General features: G+C 40.4%; 1 protein-coding gene across 1 annotated transcript in view; it reads left to right on the top strand.

Moving 5' to 3' along the window:
• Positions 1–14,137, top strand: part of LOC102379220 (tensin-3) — a 477,473-nt gene that overhangs the window by 285,423 nt on the left and 177,913 nt on the right. The window contains 5 exon segments of the mRNA XM_025212996.1: positions 318–382; positions 3,221–3,304; positions 6,314–6,426; positions 7,358–7,418; positions 7,565–7,640. Of these exon segments, the coding sequence (XP_025068781.1) occupies positions 318–382; positions 3,221–3,304; positions 6,314–6,426; positions 7,358–7,418; positions 7,565–7,640 (399 nt within the window).

Below are 14,137 nucleotides of genomic sequence, written 5' to 3'. Positions count from 1 at the left end.
GCGTGCATGCTGCTACTGCACGCATGCATGCAGCATTTATAGATTAATTTATTGGCTACGCCGGCCAAAAGAAGCCAATTGTGTAAATTTTCCTTTTATCAGTGCCAGTATGATATGGACCAATATATCGGTGCACCTCTATTATATGTACATCTTTTTCCATATAATGTAACGGAATCCCTGAAGTAGGTACTGTACCATTGTGTCTGCTATATGTGTAGATAGATATAGAGTGGGTGCCTTTTATTTCTGTAGAGTACCAAATACACTTTTGGTGCCATATGATCATAAAACAATATTCTGTTTTCCCAATACAGGGTGGAAAAGGAAGGATAGGAGTAGTGATATCATCATATATGCATTTCACCAATGTTTCTGCAAGGTAAGAAATCACTGAAAAGTTCCTGTTAGTAGTACTGTTGTACACTTGCCCATTTGACATTCCCATGCCAGTTTTAGTCAGATGGTGTTGAAATGTCTTGAAAATTATTTAAGCAAGTGTCACATTAAGAAGGTGAGCTTTTACTGTGTGGAAAATCATCCAGGATGATAATTCTTAAACACTGAGAAAATGTGTAAAATACTTTTCGTTCATATATTTTAAGAAATCTTGTCACTTTTATTTTTGGAATCCATATGTGTGTCTTTACATCTGTAAAAATAGCACCACAGAGTCCATGACTAGGACTCTGGAATTACATTGGTTTGATGAAGATTAGAATCTAGCCCAAGACTGTGAATTACTCATTCAGTGAATGAAATCTTGAATCCATTCAACTTAAAAGCAAATAGCCACTTAATTGTGATAAATCTGGTGAATAGATGAATAATAAAACATGGACTGGAAAATGCAGTTGCATCCTTTATACACAATAATATGCTTTAGAAACTGAAGCAATACTCTCACCTTTAGAATAACAACTCATCTTTTAGGACTAGGATTGTCATCATTTTACCTTAATTCTGGAGCACAAACAACATTTCACAAGGACGTTGCTCTGTGTTGCAACATTACTTCAAATTAGGGGTGCACCGATAAAGATTTTTTGGGCCGATACCGATGGCCAGTTATTGACCAGCCATATCAGCCAATACCAATCCGATTGCCGATATGCAGTCCAGCAGCTTGAAGAGCAGCATCCGGCTGTTAAGTCTGTTGAAGGGGAAGGAGTGTGGGGGAGGGCAGATCAAGGCCCCAATGGTGAGGGAGGAAGTGGGGCTGGGGTAGGCACTGGGGATAGGGCAGGATGTGGGACAGAGCCAGTGGCTTGTCCAGATAGTGTGCTGCTGCACGTATCCCCAAGGGAGGCATGGGAGGGCATATGCCCCCCCGGATCTGTGCGCAGGGCAATGGTGTGCTGCCTGCTTGCGCTTGGGGCTGGGGCTGTGCCAGCCTCTTCCCAGCAGCTGCACTCGGGCTGGTTGGGGCAGGCAGCAGCGCTGGGAGGAGAGTTACAAGGGGGACTAGAACCACCCGAAAATTCACTGTAGCTCCCCCTCTCAGCACTGCCCACCCTGCCCCGCCCAGCCTGAGTGCAGCCACTGGGAAGATCCCAGTGCAGCCCTGGCCCCGAGCACACAGCAGGCAGCCCACCCTACCCCATGCACAGATCCAAGAGGCACGTGCCCTCTCATTTCCCCTGAGGGTGTGCACAGCAGCAGGACCTGCATCCCCTAGATGAGCCGCCAGCTCCATCCCATGCCCTGCCATGTCCGGGCATTGCCTGCCCCTGCCCCAGCCCTCCCTCACTGTTGGGGCCTCGATCTGCCTCCCCTCCTCCCTTCCCCCCACCTCCCACACACTAACTGGCTGGACGCTGCTCTCCAAGCTGTTGGGCTGCATTCCTGGCTGCGTGCATGCTGCAGCTGCACACATGCACGTGGCATTTATCGGAGACATTATCGGCCACATCAGCCAAAAAAGCCAATTCCTGATAATGTCAATTTACCTTTTATTGGTGCTGATATGACATGCACCGATGTATTGGTGTACCTCTACTTCAAATGATTATGACATGGGATACAGTATAGTAATGTCCTGCCACAACTACATGATGGCATGATACAGTGGTAGAATACTAGAATGAGAGATGATGATGCCTTCTACCTGTACTAAATTCACGATTTCTTCTAGCTTGGCTGTGAGATATGGGAGATACTGGAAACTGTCATATAAACTCCTAGATCTTTTACAGCTCCCATTCAAACTTTTCATATATTTGCTGGGAGGCGGCAGCGAAGGGAAGCAGTCTCTAGCAAGTTCTTAATTTCTAGAAGATTGTCAGTGCTGTAGGCATGCCAGCATATTCAGGCTGAGAGAGAGATCCTTGGCACTAGTGCAAAATTTTAAATACAGACTGTGTATGTTGCATAACAACTTAGAAAACTTCCGTCTCAGTTATGGTGAATTTGAAATGCTGCAAGATAAGAATGACAGAGATTGATAACTTTCTGAATAACTGTATGTGGAGGAGAACACATCACCTGCCAAGTAGACATATTAAAAATGAGCAAGTATGAGATTCAGCAACAGATAGCATAGAAGGGGCAGATTTCTTCAGTACACCACTAAATAATTTGTAGCCTTATCGTGTCATCAACTTTTAAGAAAAACTCCATACTGAAAGTAGCAGGGAGTTTTTTTTTTCAAAGTGAAGGAAAAATCTGCATAGTTCTTAATAAAGAATAATTTTTTTCAGTTAGTTTTTACAATATGCTATAAGAGTGATACACACATTAATATTACATTTACATAAACATAAGTTATTATGTATATTATTTACTACATAAATTATTATGTATATTATGTATATTATTTACTATTGTCCTAAAGCACCTACAGTTATACACAAAGGACCAGATTTTACTGCACCTGTTAGGCATGCAAGTGGACTTATCTGTATGTATCACACAGAGAAAACTGCACATTATATCGTTAGCACTTTGGAGCTAGTTGCACATTTTTCATTATAGACTGTATGGCAAAAGTTGGGGATTTGAACACAGGAAATAGATGGCTTAGAAAGGAAACTGCCTGAAAAATGGAATTTAAAAAATGGCAGATGAAAAAATGTGTTTGCCTGACCTTGTGAACAGTTAAATGTTCCAGTTACTTAAGGTATATTTGTTAGTTGTTTTTTATGCTTCAGTCTGTAATTTGTTGAATTTCTATGATAGGTCCCAGTGGAGTAACGCATTATGTATGTCTCTCTCCTGACAGTGCTGATCAGGCTTTAGACAGATTTGCTATGAAGAAATTCTTCGATGATAAAGTTTCAGTGTTAATGCAGCCATCCCAGAAAAGGTATTGCAGTTGGTTTTAATCTATTTTACTAGTTAAGTAAATGCCATAGTTCTCTGCCTCATGGAGGGAAAGACATTTTCCCTTAGTTTTCAGGAGTCATTTTGCCCCCCCACATCCCTTACACCCCCTGGTTCTGACAGTCTGACTTGTATTAGTGTCTCTTGACTGAGAAGATCTTCCTCTGGATCTACCTGTGTACAGTTAGATAATACTGTGGTATGGAACAAAGGTTTTATCATATGTGTTTGTACTTTCTTAGTCCTTGGCACCAAAGTAGGCCAAATTCATTTTCAGAATCTCTGCAGAAGTTTGTAAAACAGTTTTACCATAGTGTGTGCATGTTGTATACAGATTATATGGTAGGATTTTTATCCTGTGCTGCACTATCTACACATTTTTAGAAGATCTGAAAATAACATGGCCATCATTGATTCATGGCAATAAAACCTATGTCACAGCACAGGATCTTGTATTCTGTTTGTCGCACTATCACCTGCTTTTATCTGCCTTCAGAAATTAGGTTAAGCCATTACTTAGAGCAGATGGTTTGGAAAGTAAATAGGACTTGTGTTCTCTGGGCAGGAAGTCTACCAAATTTAGAAATAAAGTAGCAGACAATTCACTACCAAAAAGAAGAGAGCAGTTTATAGGTGTCTACTAGACCACTGGTGTATAACAGTATAACAAAATCTTCTTTTGAAAGTCTTAAAATTGTGTATTTAACAGTTTTAGCACTTGTTTAAGGAAGAAGATCTCATTTATAGCTATAAAGAACAAAATCATATACTAATAATGAGGCAGAGGCAATTAGCTTTTGGCTGTCTCTTATTGGGAAAAGCTGGACCTATTCTGTGACCTACACAGTTATTGCTGATGTTAAAAATAGCATTGTCCCATAAGACTTTAAACAAATGCTAATAAATATTTAGCCTAGTGAGCTTCTTATTCATTCAGCTCTGTGTCTGCAAATATATCTTGTATTATTAAAATGTGATACACTTGTAAACAGCACGTACTGAGTGCAAAGGCCTGCATCGTGGGAGCAGAAAAAATGAAACAACTGAGTGCTTCCCTCTTCTTCCCCCCCAGATGCCTTCTGTAGTATAAACAGTGGTTTTTAACAACCTCCCCCATCTGCAAACATGTTTCCATGAGAACTAAGAATTCTTAAAGCAGTGTCTGCTGACTCTGTCTCATGGCAGCTATTACAACTGTGTTGACAGGAAGCTTTAAAAGCTCCTCACTTGTATGCTCTGTAGATGAGCCCTGAAGTCAAAATAAGTATAAAATGCAATATTCTATCTGACATGCTTCTTTGAGATATTTGTTTTAGCTCCTCCAAGACCTCTGAGAGGCACTAATGCACCTCCTGACTGATGGGATTAGCATCCTTTTGTGTTACAACTGATATATAGTATAGTGTAGGACAGAGTTTGCCCGACAGAAGCATTGCCCAGGAACTCAAGAAATACAGTAACTTGTGTGTCAAAATCCACTGCCGATCAAGTCTAGCCTCCTACCTCTGGCTCATTGCAGAGGGGTTGGAACTGCCTCACAATGTTTTTGTCTGATTTGCCCATGTTGAGCAACTGATGCCATGAAGCATGTGAATAAATTAAATAATGTTTTCTGATTTTTATCTTGCATAACTACTACTATAACTATTACTGGATTTTAAGTTGTCCACAACCTTTGTAATATATAGCTGATTATGGATACATATTATTTAGGTCAATCTTCAAATATTAAAATATGGAATTGCACTCCCATGTCTTATGTACAATATGGCTCCAAAAGCTTAGAGTTCCTGTCTTCTAACCTACTTACTTCTACAATACTTACTTAGGCAGAATTTTCAGTTATTTTGCCTGAATAAGAACTGTAGATTTGGGTCCTTTATATACAAAAGTTGAATTAATGTTACTTTAAGTTGAATCAAGTATTTGCCTAAAACAGCTGAACAATCAGCTGAAAACACCACAAGAAATGTGCTGGGTGGAGGAACAGGATTCAAACCAGACAGGGGCCTAAGCTTTTGGGCTAGGTAAGGAGACAAGGTGACAAAGATAAAGGGTTGAACCAGTGTCATCAGTGTGGTAATGTCTGACTCCAGCCCCTGCTGCCGGGCAGATACAGCAATCTGCTCTACTGCTTGAATAAGTACTCCTGACAGCTTGGAGGACGAAAACAAGAATCAACATTGACCTTTGTCAGTGTCTCCTGTTAAATGACTTGTATATAAAAATAAATCAATTAAAGAAACTAACTCTGCTAAGGCAGCCTCCAATCTAAGGAAGTAAAGACATCATTGTTATAACAAAAATACAACAGTAGTGCCAGCTGATCAGCAGGGAATGTAGGAATGTACTAGTCAATTTTGTTTTAGTATTTAATTTTTCTATTTTTAAGAGGGTGAAATTAAACTGATTTAATATTGTGGAGGTGGGGGGAAATTGGTTCAGAATTCTAGTTTAGAATTAGTTCAGAAATCAGTAAAAATTGAAAAGGAAAGGATTTATCCTACATTACCTTGTGTTTTTATTCACTGCATACAGAACAATTCCCTATGCTCTTCTCTCTTTCCAATAATGGAAAGTATAATTTGCTTCATACAGTGTCTTAGGAGTGTTAACTAGGTATTAATGGGAACTGCAGGGAACTTTGTGCAAGCCACTAACCCACTATCAAGTAGTAGTGACCCGAGTTACAGATAATATGGACTGGAGTTGGTGACCTTTACCAGCTTCCCAAGTTGCCTATTTCCAAAACTGCTAGACTATACTCTTGTGTTTGAGTGCAATGCAAGTGTTACCCAGAACAGCAATACAATTGCCAGCAATTGGAAAACTCGATTAAATAGGAGCATCAGTATGTATTCTGGTGCAGTCTGAACGGGTAAGAGTTAGACCGCTCCCTCCCCTCATGTGAAATAGGTTCTATAGAAGACTGCTCTTTCGGTGGGGTGGTATTGGCATGTTCTCTTGTGGCTAATGAGCTGTGCATTTTCAGGTACGTGCAGTTCTTAAGTGGCCTTCTGTCTGGATCTGTGAAAATGAACACCACCCCACTCTTCCTGCACTTTGTCATCATTCATGGCATCCCAAGCTTTGACGCTGGAGGAGGTGAAGTATTTTTACACAATGAGTTTTATCAGAGACAAGCAAACTGGTTCTGTGTGCACATACCATGCTGTGGGATCCTTGCCTCCTAAATAGCTTTGTTCCCTTTGCACGGGAGACTGAGTCCAGCTATTCACCATTGATATCAGGAAAAGCCTCTTCCTGGTCAAACAATGGAAAAAGAGGCAGGGGACTTCCTATAACCCCTTCAGGTCTCTTTCAGCAAGACCCTATTGCTGGTTGTCTGTGGTCTTGGATATTTTAAACTTTCTAAGGCTTGCACCACAGCAAGAAGACCCTAAAGGAGCAACAGCAAGCTATGCTTCTTTATAACTATGGCCAAGAAAAATATATTTCTGGGTGCTACTTAAATTTGGGATCAGGAGTATAGCTTTGTGGCCTCATTGCTGCTTAGAACTACTCATTTTTTATTACTATTATTCTGATGAAAACTAAAATATTGGTCATTTTGTCAGAAGAAAAATTCAGAAGTTTTTCTATGGAAAATGTTTAAAACAATTTAATTAAAAAAAATATTTGGTTATTTCATTCATTTTGTTTCTCATATATTCTTTTCACTTCATCTGGGTTTTTTTGGTCATCTCCCTTCTCTTTAGCTTTTTTCCAGTAGAAAACTGACCCGAGGGAAGGACCGGTTTTACCTTTTCCGTTGGGTTAGGAGAACTCAAAAACTTGAAAAATGTCATTGGAAAATTTCCTCTTAATTCAAATTTTTCTGTAAAAATGTTCAGTTGCTTATTGGGAAAAAAATTTAACAAGAAAAAATCATTGCTTCCAATTTAGGCAAGGTCTGAATATGGTGCTGCCTTCATGCAGCCTATACCCAGAAATACTTAAGTATATGAACTTTAAAAAATAATAATTTACAAAAGAAATAATAAACGTTATGATATTTTTACAATGTTTTTTACAGTGTGTCGGCCCTTTTTGAAACTGTACCAGGCTATGCAACCCATTTATACATCAGGAATATAGTAAGTATTGGTAACATCTTTCCCTGATTTTCTTTCCCCATTCTTTCAGTCGCAATAAGAAGCTAATTCCCTTCTCTCTCTCTCTCTCTCTCTCAAAAGAAGGTCACATTTACTTAAACTTCTCTTTTCTTCTCTTTCTTGTTAAGTAGCTTAGGTCCAGAAAATCAAAGCAGGGTTTGCATTGCTATTGAGCCAGCCCAACTACTGAAGGGAGACATTATGGTAAGTACTTGATTCACATGCCACAAAATTAACTGCATCTACTAGATAGTGAGCTAAACAGTAGGACAGTGTATCATCATTTTTGCATTCTTGTATAAACAGAATGAGAAAATAGTCTTTAAGACACAAAGAAATAGGCTATTAAGCTAACCTTCTTATGTTTTTATTTTAAGTAAAATTTTTCTTCAAAGTATGACCGTTTTAAGAAAATAAAATATATCATTACCACCAAGTAAGATCCATAGCCAGAAGTCTATTTGTTTTCAATGTACTTTGAAGTAAATGTTTGACAGGTGTTGAGTTTTGAAATAGGAGAATCTACCAGCCTTTGAATACTTCCAGCATCCACACATATATAACAAACACTCTTTGTATAATACACAGTGTTTGCATGTGAGATATGCAAAATACAGTTATATCATTTATAAAGCCACTATTTTTCACTTGTACACAATATTCTGAAAAGAAAGCAGATATACAAATAAAATAAAGAAGAAATCAAATCAAGAAAAAAACTAAGTCTGTATATCTTCCAAACATTTTCCATTGAATATACCCTATGGGTAGTGGTAGGACCATAATATACTTCTCCTACGTGAATTTTCCTCCAATCCCCTGCACTGCCAGTATGTTTCAGAATTTTTTTCATTTTTTTCTGAAAAACATTGGAAATGAAATATAAGGAACATTTTTCCTCTTTTCCCCTCCATTTAGCTTTTATCTCTTTTCCTTCACTCCCTCTTTCTTTTTTCACTCTGCATCACTTCCACTGGAAAGTGAGAGAGAGAATTTCTAATAAGTCCTACACTAAAGTGCCCACTGCTAGGAGTATGTGCGTCACTGCCTAGGTTTAGAAGGGTAGAGGAAAGAGGCAATAACCAACTTCCATTTTAATTTCTTTGTTTACTGGTTTGTTATACTAATAATAATGTGTGAAAGTGTGTATATAAAAAATAACCCCACCTATTTCTTTCAGAAGGCTTTTACTCTCAAACCACTTTGCAAATGAGGGCAATATAATTATCCCCATGCGGTTATGGGAGGCAATTTTCTGAGCAAACCAGTGCCTTATTCTATATTATTTCTTAAACAAAAGTATTAACTCTAATTATGAATATTAAGATACAAACTAAACCATCAGTGGCTTCAGAAAATGAAGCCAACTCAATAAGACTTGTAGTAATAATAATAATAATAATAATAATGATAATATATTATTATATATACATATAAAGATTCTGAAGTCTGTGCTGAGGCTAGGTTCCAGAGGGCTTGTTTGATATGAACCTATTATTGTATCTATTGCTGGGCTCATTTATTTATTTGATTTATTGTAAGCCATTGTCCCCAAAACGTCTTAGGGTGGCTTACAATAAAAGTATCATCATAAAAATATTTAAATTATAAAATAATTTTCTGAACAATATCCAAAGACTTAATCCTACCTGCTAAAAACCTGCCCAAATAAGAAGGTCTTACACCACTTCTGAAAGACGCCCAGGCTTGGGCTCTGGTGGGCCTCAAAGGGAAGGGAGTTTTAAAGCTGAAGAGTGACTACCATGAACAACCTCCATTGTGTTTTTGCCAAGCAAATTTGGTGCACACACGGTATTTGCAGGAGGCTCTTCTTGACTGACCTTAGGGATAGTGATTGAAAAAAGGGAGGAGTGGGTCCCTTAGGTATGTAGGGCCCAGGCCATTTAGGGTTTCATAGGTCAAGAAAAGCACCTTGAATTATGTCCAGAAAGCTATTAGAATCCAGTGCAGACTCCGGAGTACTGGTGAAATGTTCTTCTAGTGACCCACTCCTGTCAGAAAGTAGGCTTCTTTGTCTTTCACAAGCGATAGCTTCTGAATGGTCTTCAGTGGCAGCCACATGTAGGGTGCATTGCGATTGTCTAGTCTCAAGTTTACAAAGGCATGGATGACAGGGGCCAGATCTAAATCTGAAAGAAAGGGTCATGACTTTCTCACCTGCATAGCATGACCCTGATAGGCACAGTTGCCACCCTAGTCATTCATTCCCAGTTCTTATCACCTTCCTCTAGCCATTCCATCTCATCCTGTCCCCAGGGCTGACAGTCCACACAGACCCAGTTTCATTGGGGAAAGCTAGGGGAGATGTCTTAAGCCTGCACCTTGGACACAGATTGGACAGACAAACAAATGGAGAAGAATCGTACTCCAGCCTGTAGATTTCTTTGTTGCCTTTCATGCAGGAGAGCATCCTCCACTCACCCAGCCCAGGCTTGCTTTTCAACCCCTCATTCAAATTCTCCATTAAATAAACTGTTCAGTACACATTCCCTCCCATCCCCACCCACTCCAACACTCACCCAGAGAAATCTCTTCCTACTTCCTCTAACATCCCTCCCAAAACTGTACCTCTCTGTCACAGGGTGTCTCTGTACCTGGCTGTCCCTAAAGTTATCCCCATTCCCCCCAGCAAATATATTATATAATGACTTGTCTCATGCAGAAAATTTTAAAGGCAGTATTTTAATAAATAGTGCACAGGAGCACGAGATAAATTCAGAAATGCTCCTCTGTTCTTGTGGAAAAACTGCCTTGGCATACATAAATGTGCATAGATACATCTCAGCATATGTCTTTGTCTCATAGTTCTTCTATATCCAGGCCCCAAGGTCATTGTTTCAAGATCCGCAATTTAATTTAGGCTTTACATAAAGATTATATGTAAAATGAAGCCATGCTGAAAGATACTTCTATTTTCTGTCTCCTATTCATTTGCTAAATAAAAGTTCCAGATCAAATTAGTTCATTTTATGTAAGCTATTACTGATTATAAACAGCTGCTGATTTGCATACATCATCTCCTCATGGCATAATTAGTTTACATCTTACTAAGTGCTTTGGATATCTGGAGTTAGGAAGATGAATTCTGTAGGCTTGTAGTACTCTGTTCAACTCTACAAAATGACGCGAATTAAAGATGGGAAGATCTTCGTTCTCCAGTCAGTACAGATTTTTTTTCCTCATAGCATCTGCTCAAGTGTTTTGTGATCAAATCATGCACTTTCCACCTTTTCTTTGAGGAGAGTATACCAGTTTAATGGATTTGAGTCTAATGCTTTTGATGTTTAGCCTGTATATCCTTAGTTGAAATTCAGTCCCCTATGAAAAAATGAACAAGAACTAATTCTTTGCTAGCACTGGTCAAACGTGCATATGGGTAAAGTAAGGCATGAACAGAAAGGTTAGATTCAGACAGGCCAACTAGATGCTCTATTGATGTCTTTTGGCTCTACAATCTGTTAAGCTATTAAATAACTCAGGCATTTCACTCTTAAATTGACAGAGATCATGTAGATTTTATTTCAGAAAGGAATGTTGGTTCAGCCTGCTTTCTAATTCCTCTGTCAGCACCCAGCACAAACAGCAATGCGTTTAAGATGTAAGTTCAGATCTGGATTTTAAATATGCCAGAGTTTGGGCCATATAAGATTTTCAGTTTCGGACTCAAATTCATCTTTTAGCAGCCAGGGAAACGACATGGGCTCAGTGAAGTGGGAGGGAAAGGCAGCACCTAACCAGATAAGGCAGTGTTTTTCATGTCAGTGTTTTACAAAACCAAGAATGAAAGATTTTTTGCCAAAATGTAGGCCCCCATCCTTCAGTGATCCCCTACATAAAGCCTCATTCTACATGGTCCATTGCAGGTTCAGGACTCAGGTTCACAGTGCAAGAACTCATCTGCATAAGATCCTTGACTTTATACTGGCCCAAATCAACAGCAGCTTCATGAAGACACATCGCCCTGTGTATTTAATGAAAAATAGAAAGGATCAAAAAGTGACTGGGTCCATGTCAGTGTAAAAAGTTAGTTGGCCAGTTCATCAGTAAAGGGAGGCAAAAGTATTTTTCAGGTGCCAGGCCCTCTCCTTTGCCTCCTGCCAGTATCTGTGGCTTACAGTTGAGTGCTCCTTTTTAACACTGCTCCTCCTATCACAACTTCTAGCACATAGGATCTACACAAGCAACAGGATGACCCGACACACATTCACAGAATAGAGAAATGTGTAAATGTATGCTTGATTTTGAACCATAGGAGTAATATAAACAGCTGCTGACTGACTTGGATAGAAGTTTTTGCAGCCTTAAAATTAACCATTAGCCTTAAAATTAACCATTAACTTAAATTCATGTGAGAAGCAGTGTTTGTTTGGTAATATCTTTTATTTGACCAACTATCTCTTTGGTGTTAGACAAGCTTTCAGGCACAAAATGGTTTTTCTCGCATCTGGGAAAGAAGCAGATACAGCCTTGGATACAGGCTATACAAAGAAGAGATACAACCTTGGATACAGTGTTTGAGCCCAAAAGCTTGCAAAAACTTCTTTTTTTTTTTGCATTTTCCTAGTTAACCTAATAAAAGGTATCATTTCTGAACCAAGAGTTCTAGATTTTTGCATTTCTTTTAGTCTCAGACCAACACGGCTACCAAATACATCCCTGAAACATGGAAGATGCTGAATTTTAGCCGATTTTGGATTTTTAAACTTCATTGCAGAACAAGATTTTTAAACCACCCTGCTTGTCATCTGACACCGCCAGGGATGGAATCCTACCTGATCCACACAACAAAGAGCAACTCAGAACAACTCAGAGACACTTTCATGGACCCAGAGGGACGGATGTTCCATCTCCAGCTCCCCCTGTGCAAAAATGAAGTTTATTTCCTACCTATGGGGACTTTTTACCATCTTTAATTTTCCCAGAGCCTGATAAAGGGTGTTTCAGCCTGAAAGCTTGCAGAAAAAGAATTGGGGTTTTTTTGTGATTTCCTAGTTGGTCTAATAAAAAGTATCATTTTTTAACCGAGAGTTCTAGATTTTTACATTTGAACTTACTAAGGGTGCACTTCATCCTATCTTCCAAGTCACTGATGAAGATATTGAACAAAGCTGCCCCCCAGACTGACCCCTGGGGCACTCAACTTGATACCAGCTGCCAACTAAGTATTAGCCCATTGATCACTACCCTCTGAGTCTGTTGATCCAGTTTTCTATCTACCTTGTAGTCAAGTCATCCAACCCATACTTCCTTACCTTTCTTGCAAGAATGTTGTGGGAGACTGTATCAAAAGTCTTGCTAAAGTCAATGTATATCATGTCCAGTGCTCTACCCGCATCCAGAGTCAGTCATCTCATCATAGAAGGCAGTCAGGTTGGTCAGGTATGACTTGCCCTTGGTGAATCCATGCTGACTGTTTCTAATCACCACCTTCTTCTCCAAGTACTTAGAAATGGAATCCTTGAGGACCTGCTCCATGATATTTCCAGGGACTGAAGTGAGGCTGACCAGTCTATAGTTTCCCTGACCCTCCTTCTTCCCTTTCTTAAAAATTGGCACTGTATTTGCCCTTTTTCAGTCATCCAGGACCTCTCCCAATTGCTACAAGTGTGCAGTCACATCAGCCAACTCGCTCAGCACCCTCGGGTTCATCATGTCCGGCCCCATGGACTTGTACGCATCCAGCTAAATAGTCCCTAACCTGTTCTTTTGCTCACCTCCTCCCCAAACTGTGCTGCCAGCTACAAAAGTCTAAGAGCTGAATTTGCACATAAAGATTGAGGTGAAGAAGGCATTGAGTACTTCAGTCTTTTCTGCATCATCTGTCACTAGGCTGCTTCCCCCATTTAGTAAAGTAACCACAATTTCTCTGATCTTCCTCTTATTTCTGACATACTTGTAGAAGCCCTTCTTGTTACCCTTCATGTCCCTTGCTAAATGCAACTCCAGTTGCTCTTTGGCCTTCATAGGTGTGTCCACACATGCAAGCACATGCACTTGCAGCAGCTCAAATAGAAGCAGTGCAAATTTGAGCCAGGGCTTTTTGCCTTAGTGCACATGCTCAGACGTGCACTTTGTTGTGGAGCAAATTGTGCCACTTGGGGCAAAATAACCCTGCCTGGCTCCTTCCGGATCTGCAGCCAGAGGGAGTTAGACCCCAGGGCCAGCACCTGTGCTGTGCCCAGCAGTATAAAAAACTGCCCTGTCCTGGCCCCATCAGTACTAAAAGCTGCCCTGGCAAGTCGCTCAGGGCTACTCGCTCTCAGGAGCTTCTGGGGCCCAGCCAATTGGTATCTGGGGACACTACCCCTCGTGCCAGCTGGACTGCTGAAGCAGCCCTGAGTTCCCTGCACCCTTTACCCACTGCAGCAGTCTGGCAGTAGGGTGGGGGCTGCTGGCTGGCTGTGACCTGCTGCACACCTGGCAGACCCAGATGGGGACTGCACAGCCAGTAGAGGTATCTGCCCCTCTGGGCTCACTGCCAGCGGGCTGTGGCTGCAGAGTTAGCCTTTGTGTGGCACTACTGCCATGTGTGGGCAGCTATTGCCTGGAAGATGTTCCGGGTGTGGTGGCCTCCTTTGAACTGTAAAAGCATGTCGGGCCAGGAGGTCAACCACAGATGGCTGGGTCCAAGGTGCCACTCTGAGCAGGCAGGGTCCTGCCACTGGCCTCCCCAGCAGGAA

Source organism: Alligator sinensis, unplaced genomic scaffold (assembly GCF_000455745.1).
Source record: "Alligator sinensis unplaced genomic scaffold, ASM45574v1 scaffold882_1, whole genome shotgun sequence".
Taxonomy (NCBI): Eukaryota; Metazoa; Chordata; order Crocodylia; family Alligatoridae; genus Alligator; species Alligator sinensis.
Note: the sequence above shows the minus strand (reverse complement) of the source record. Positions and strands in the feature narration are given on the sequence as shown.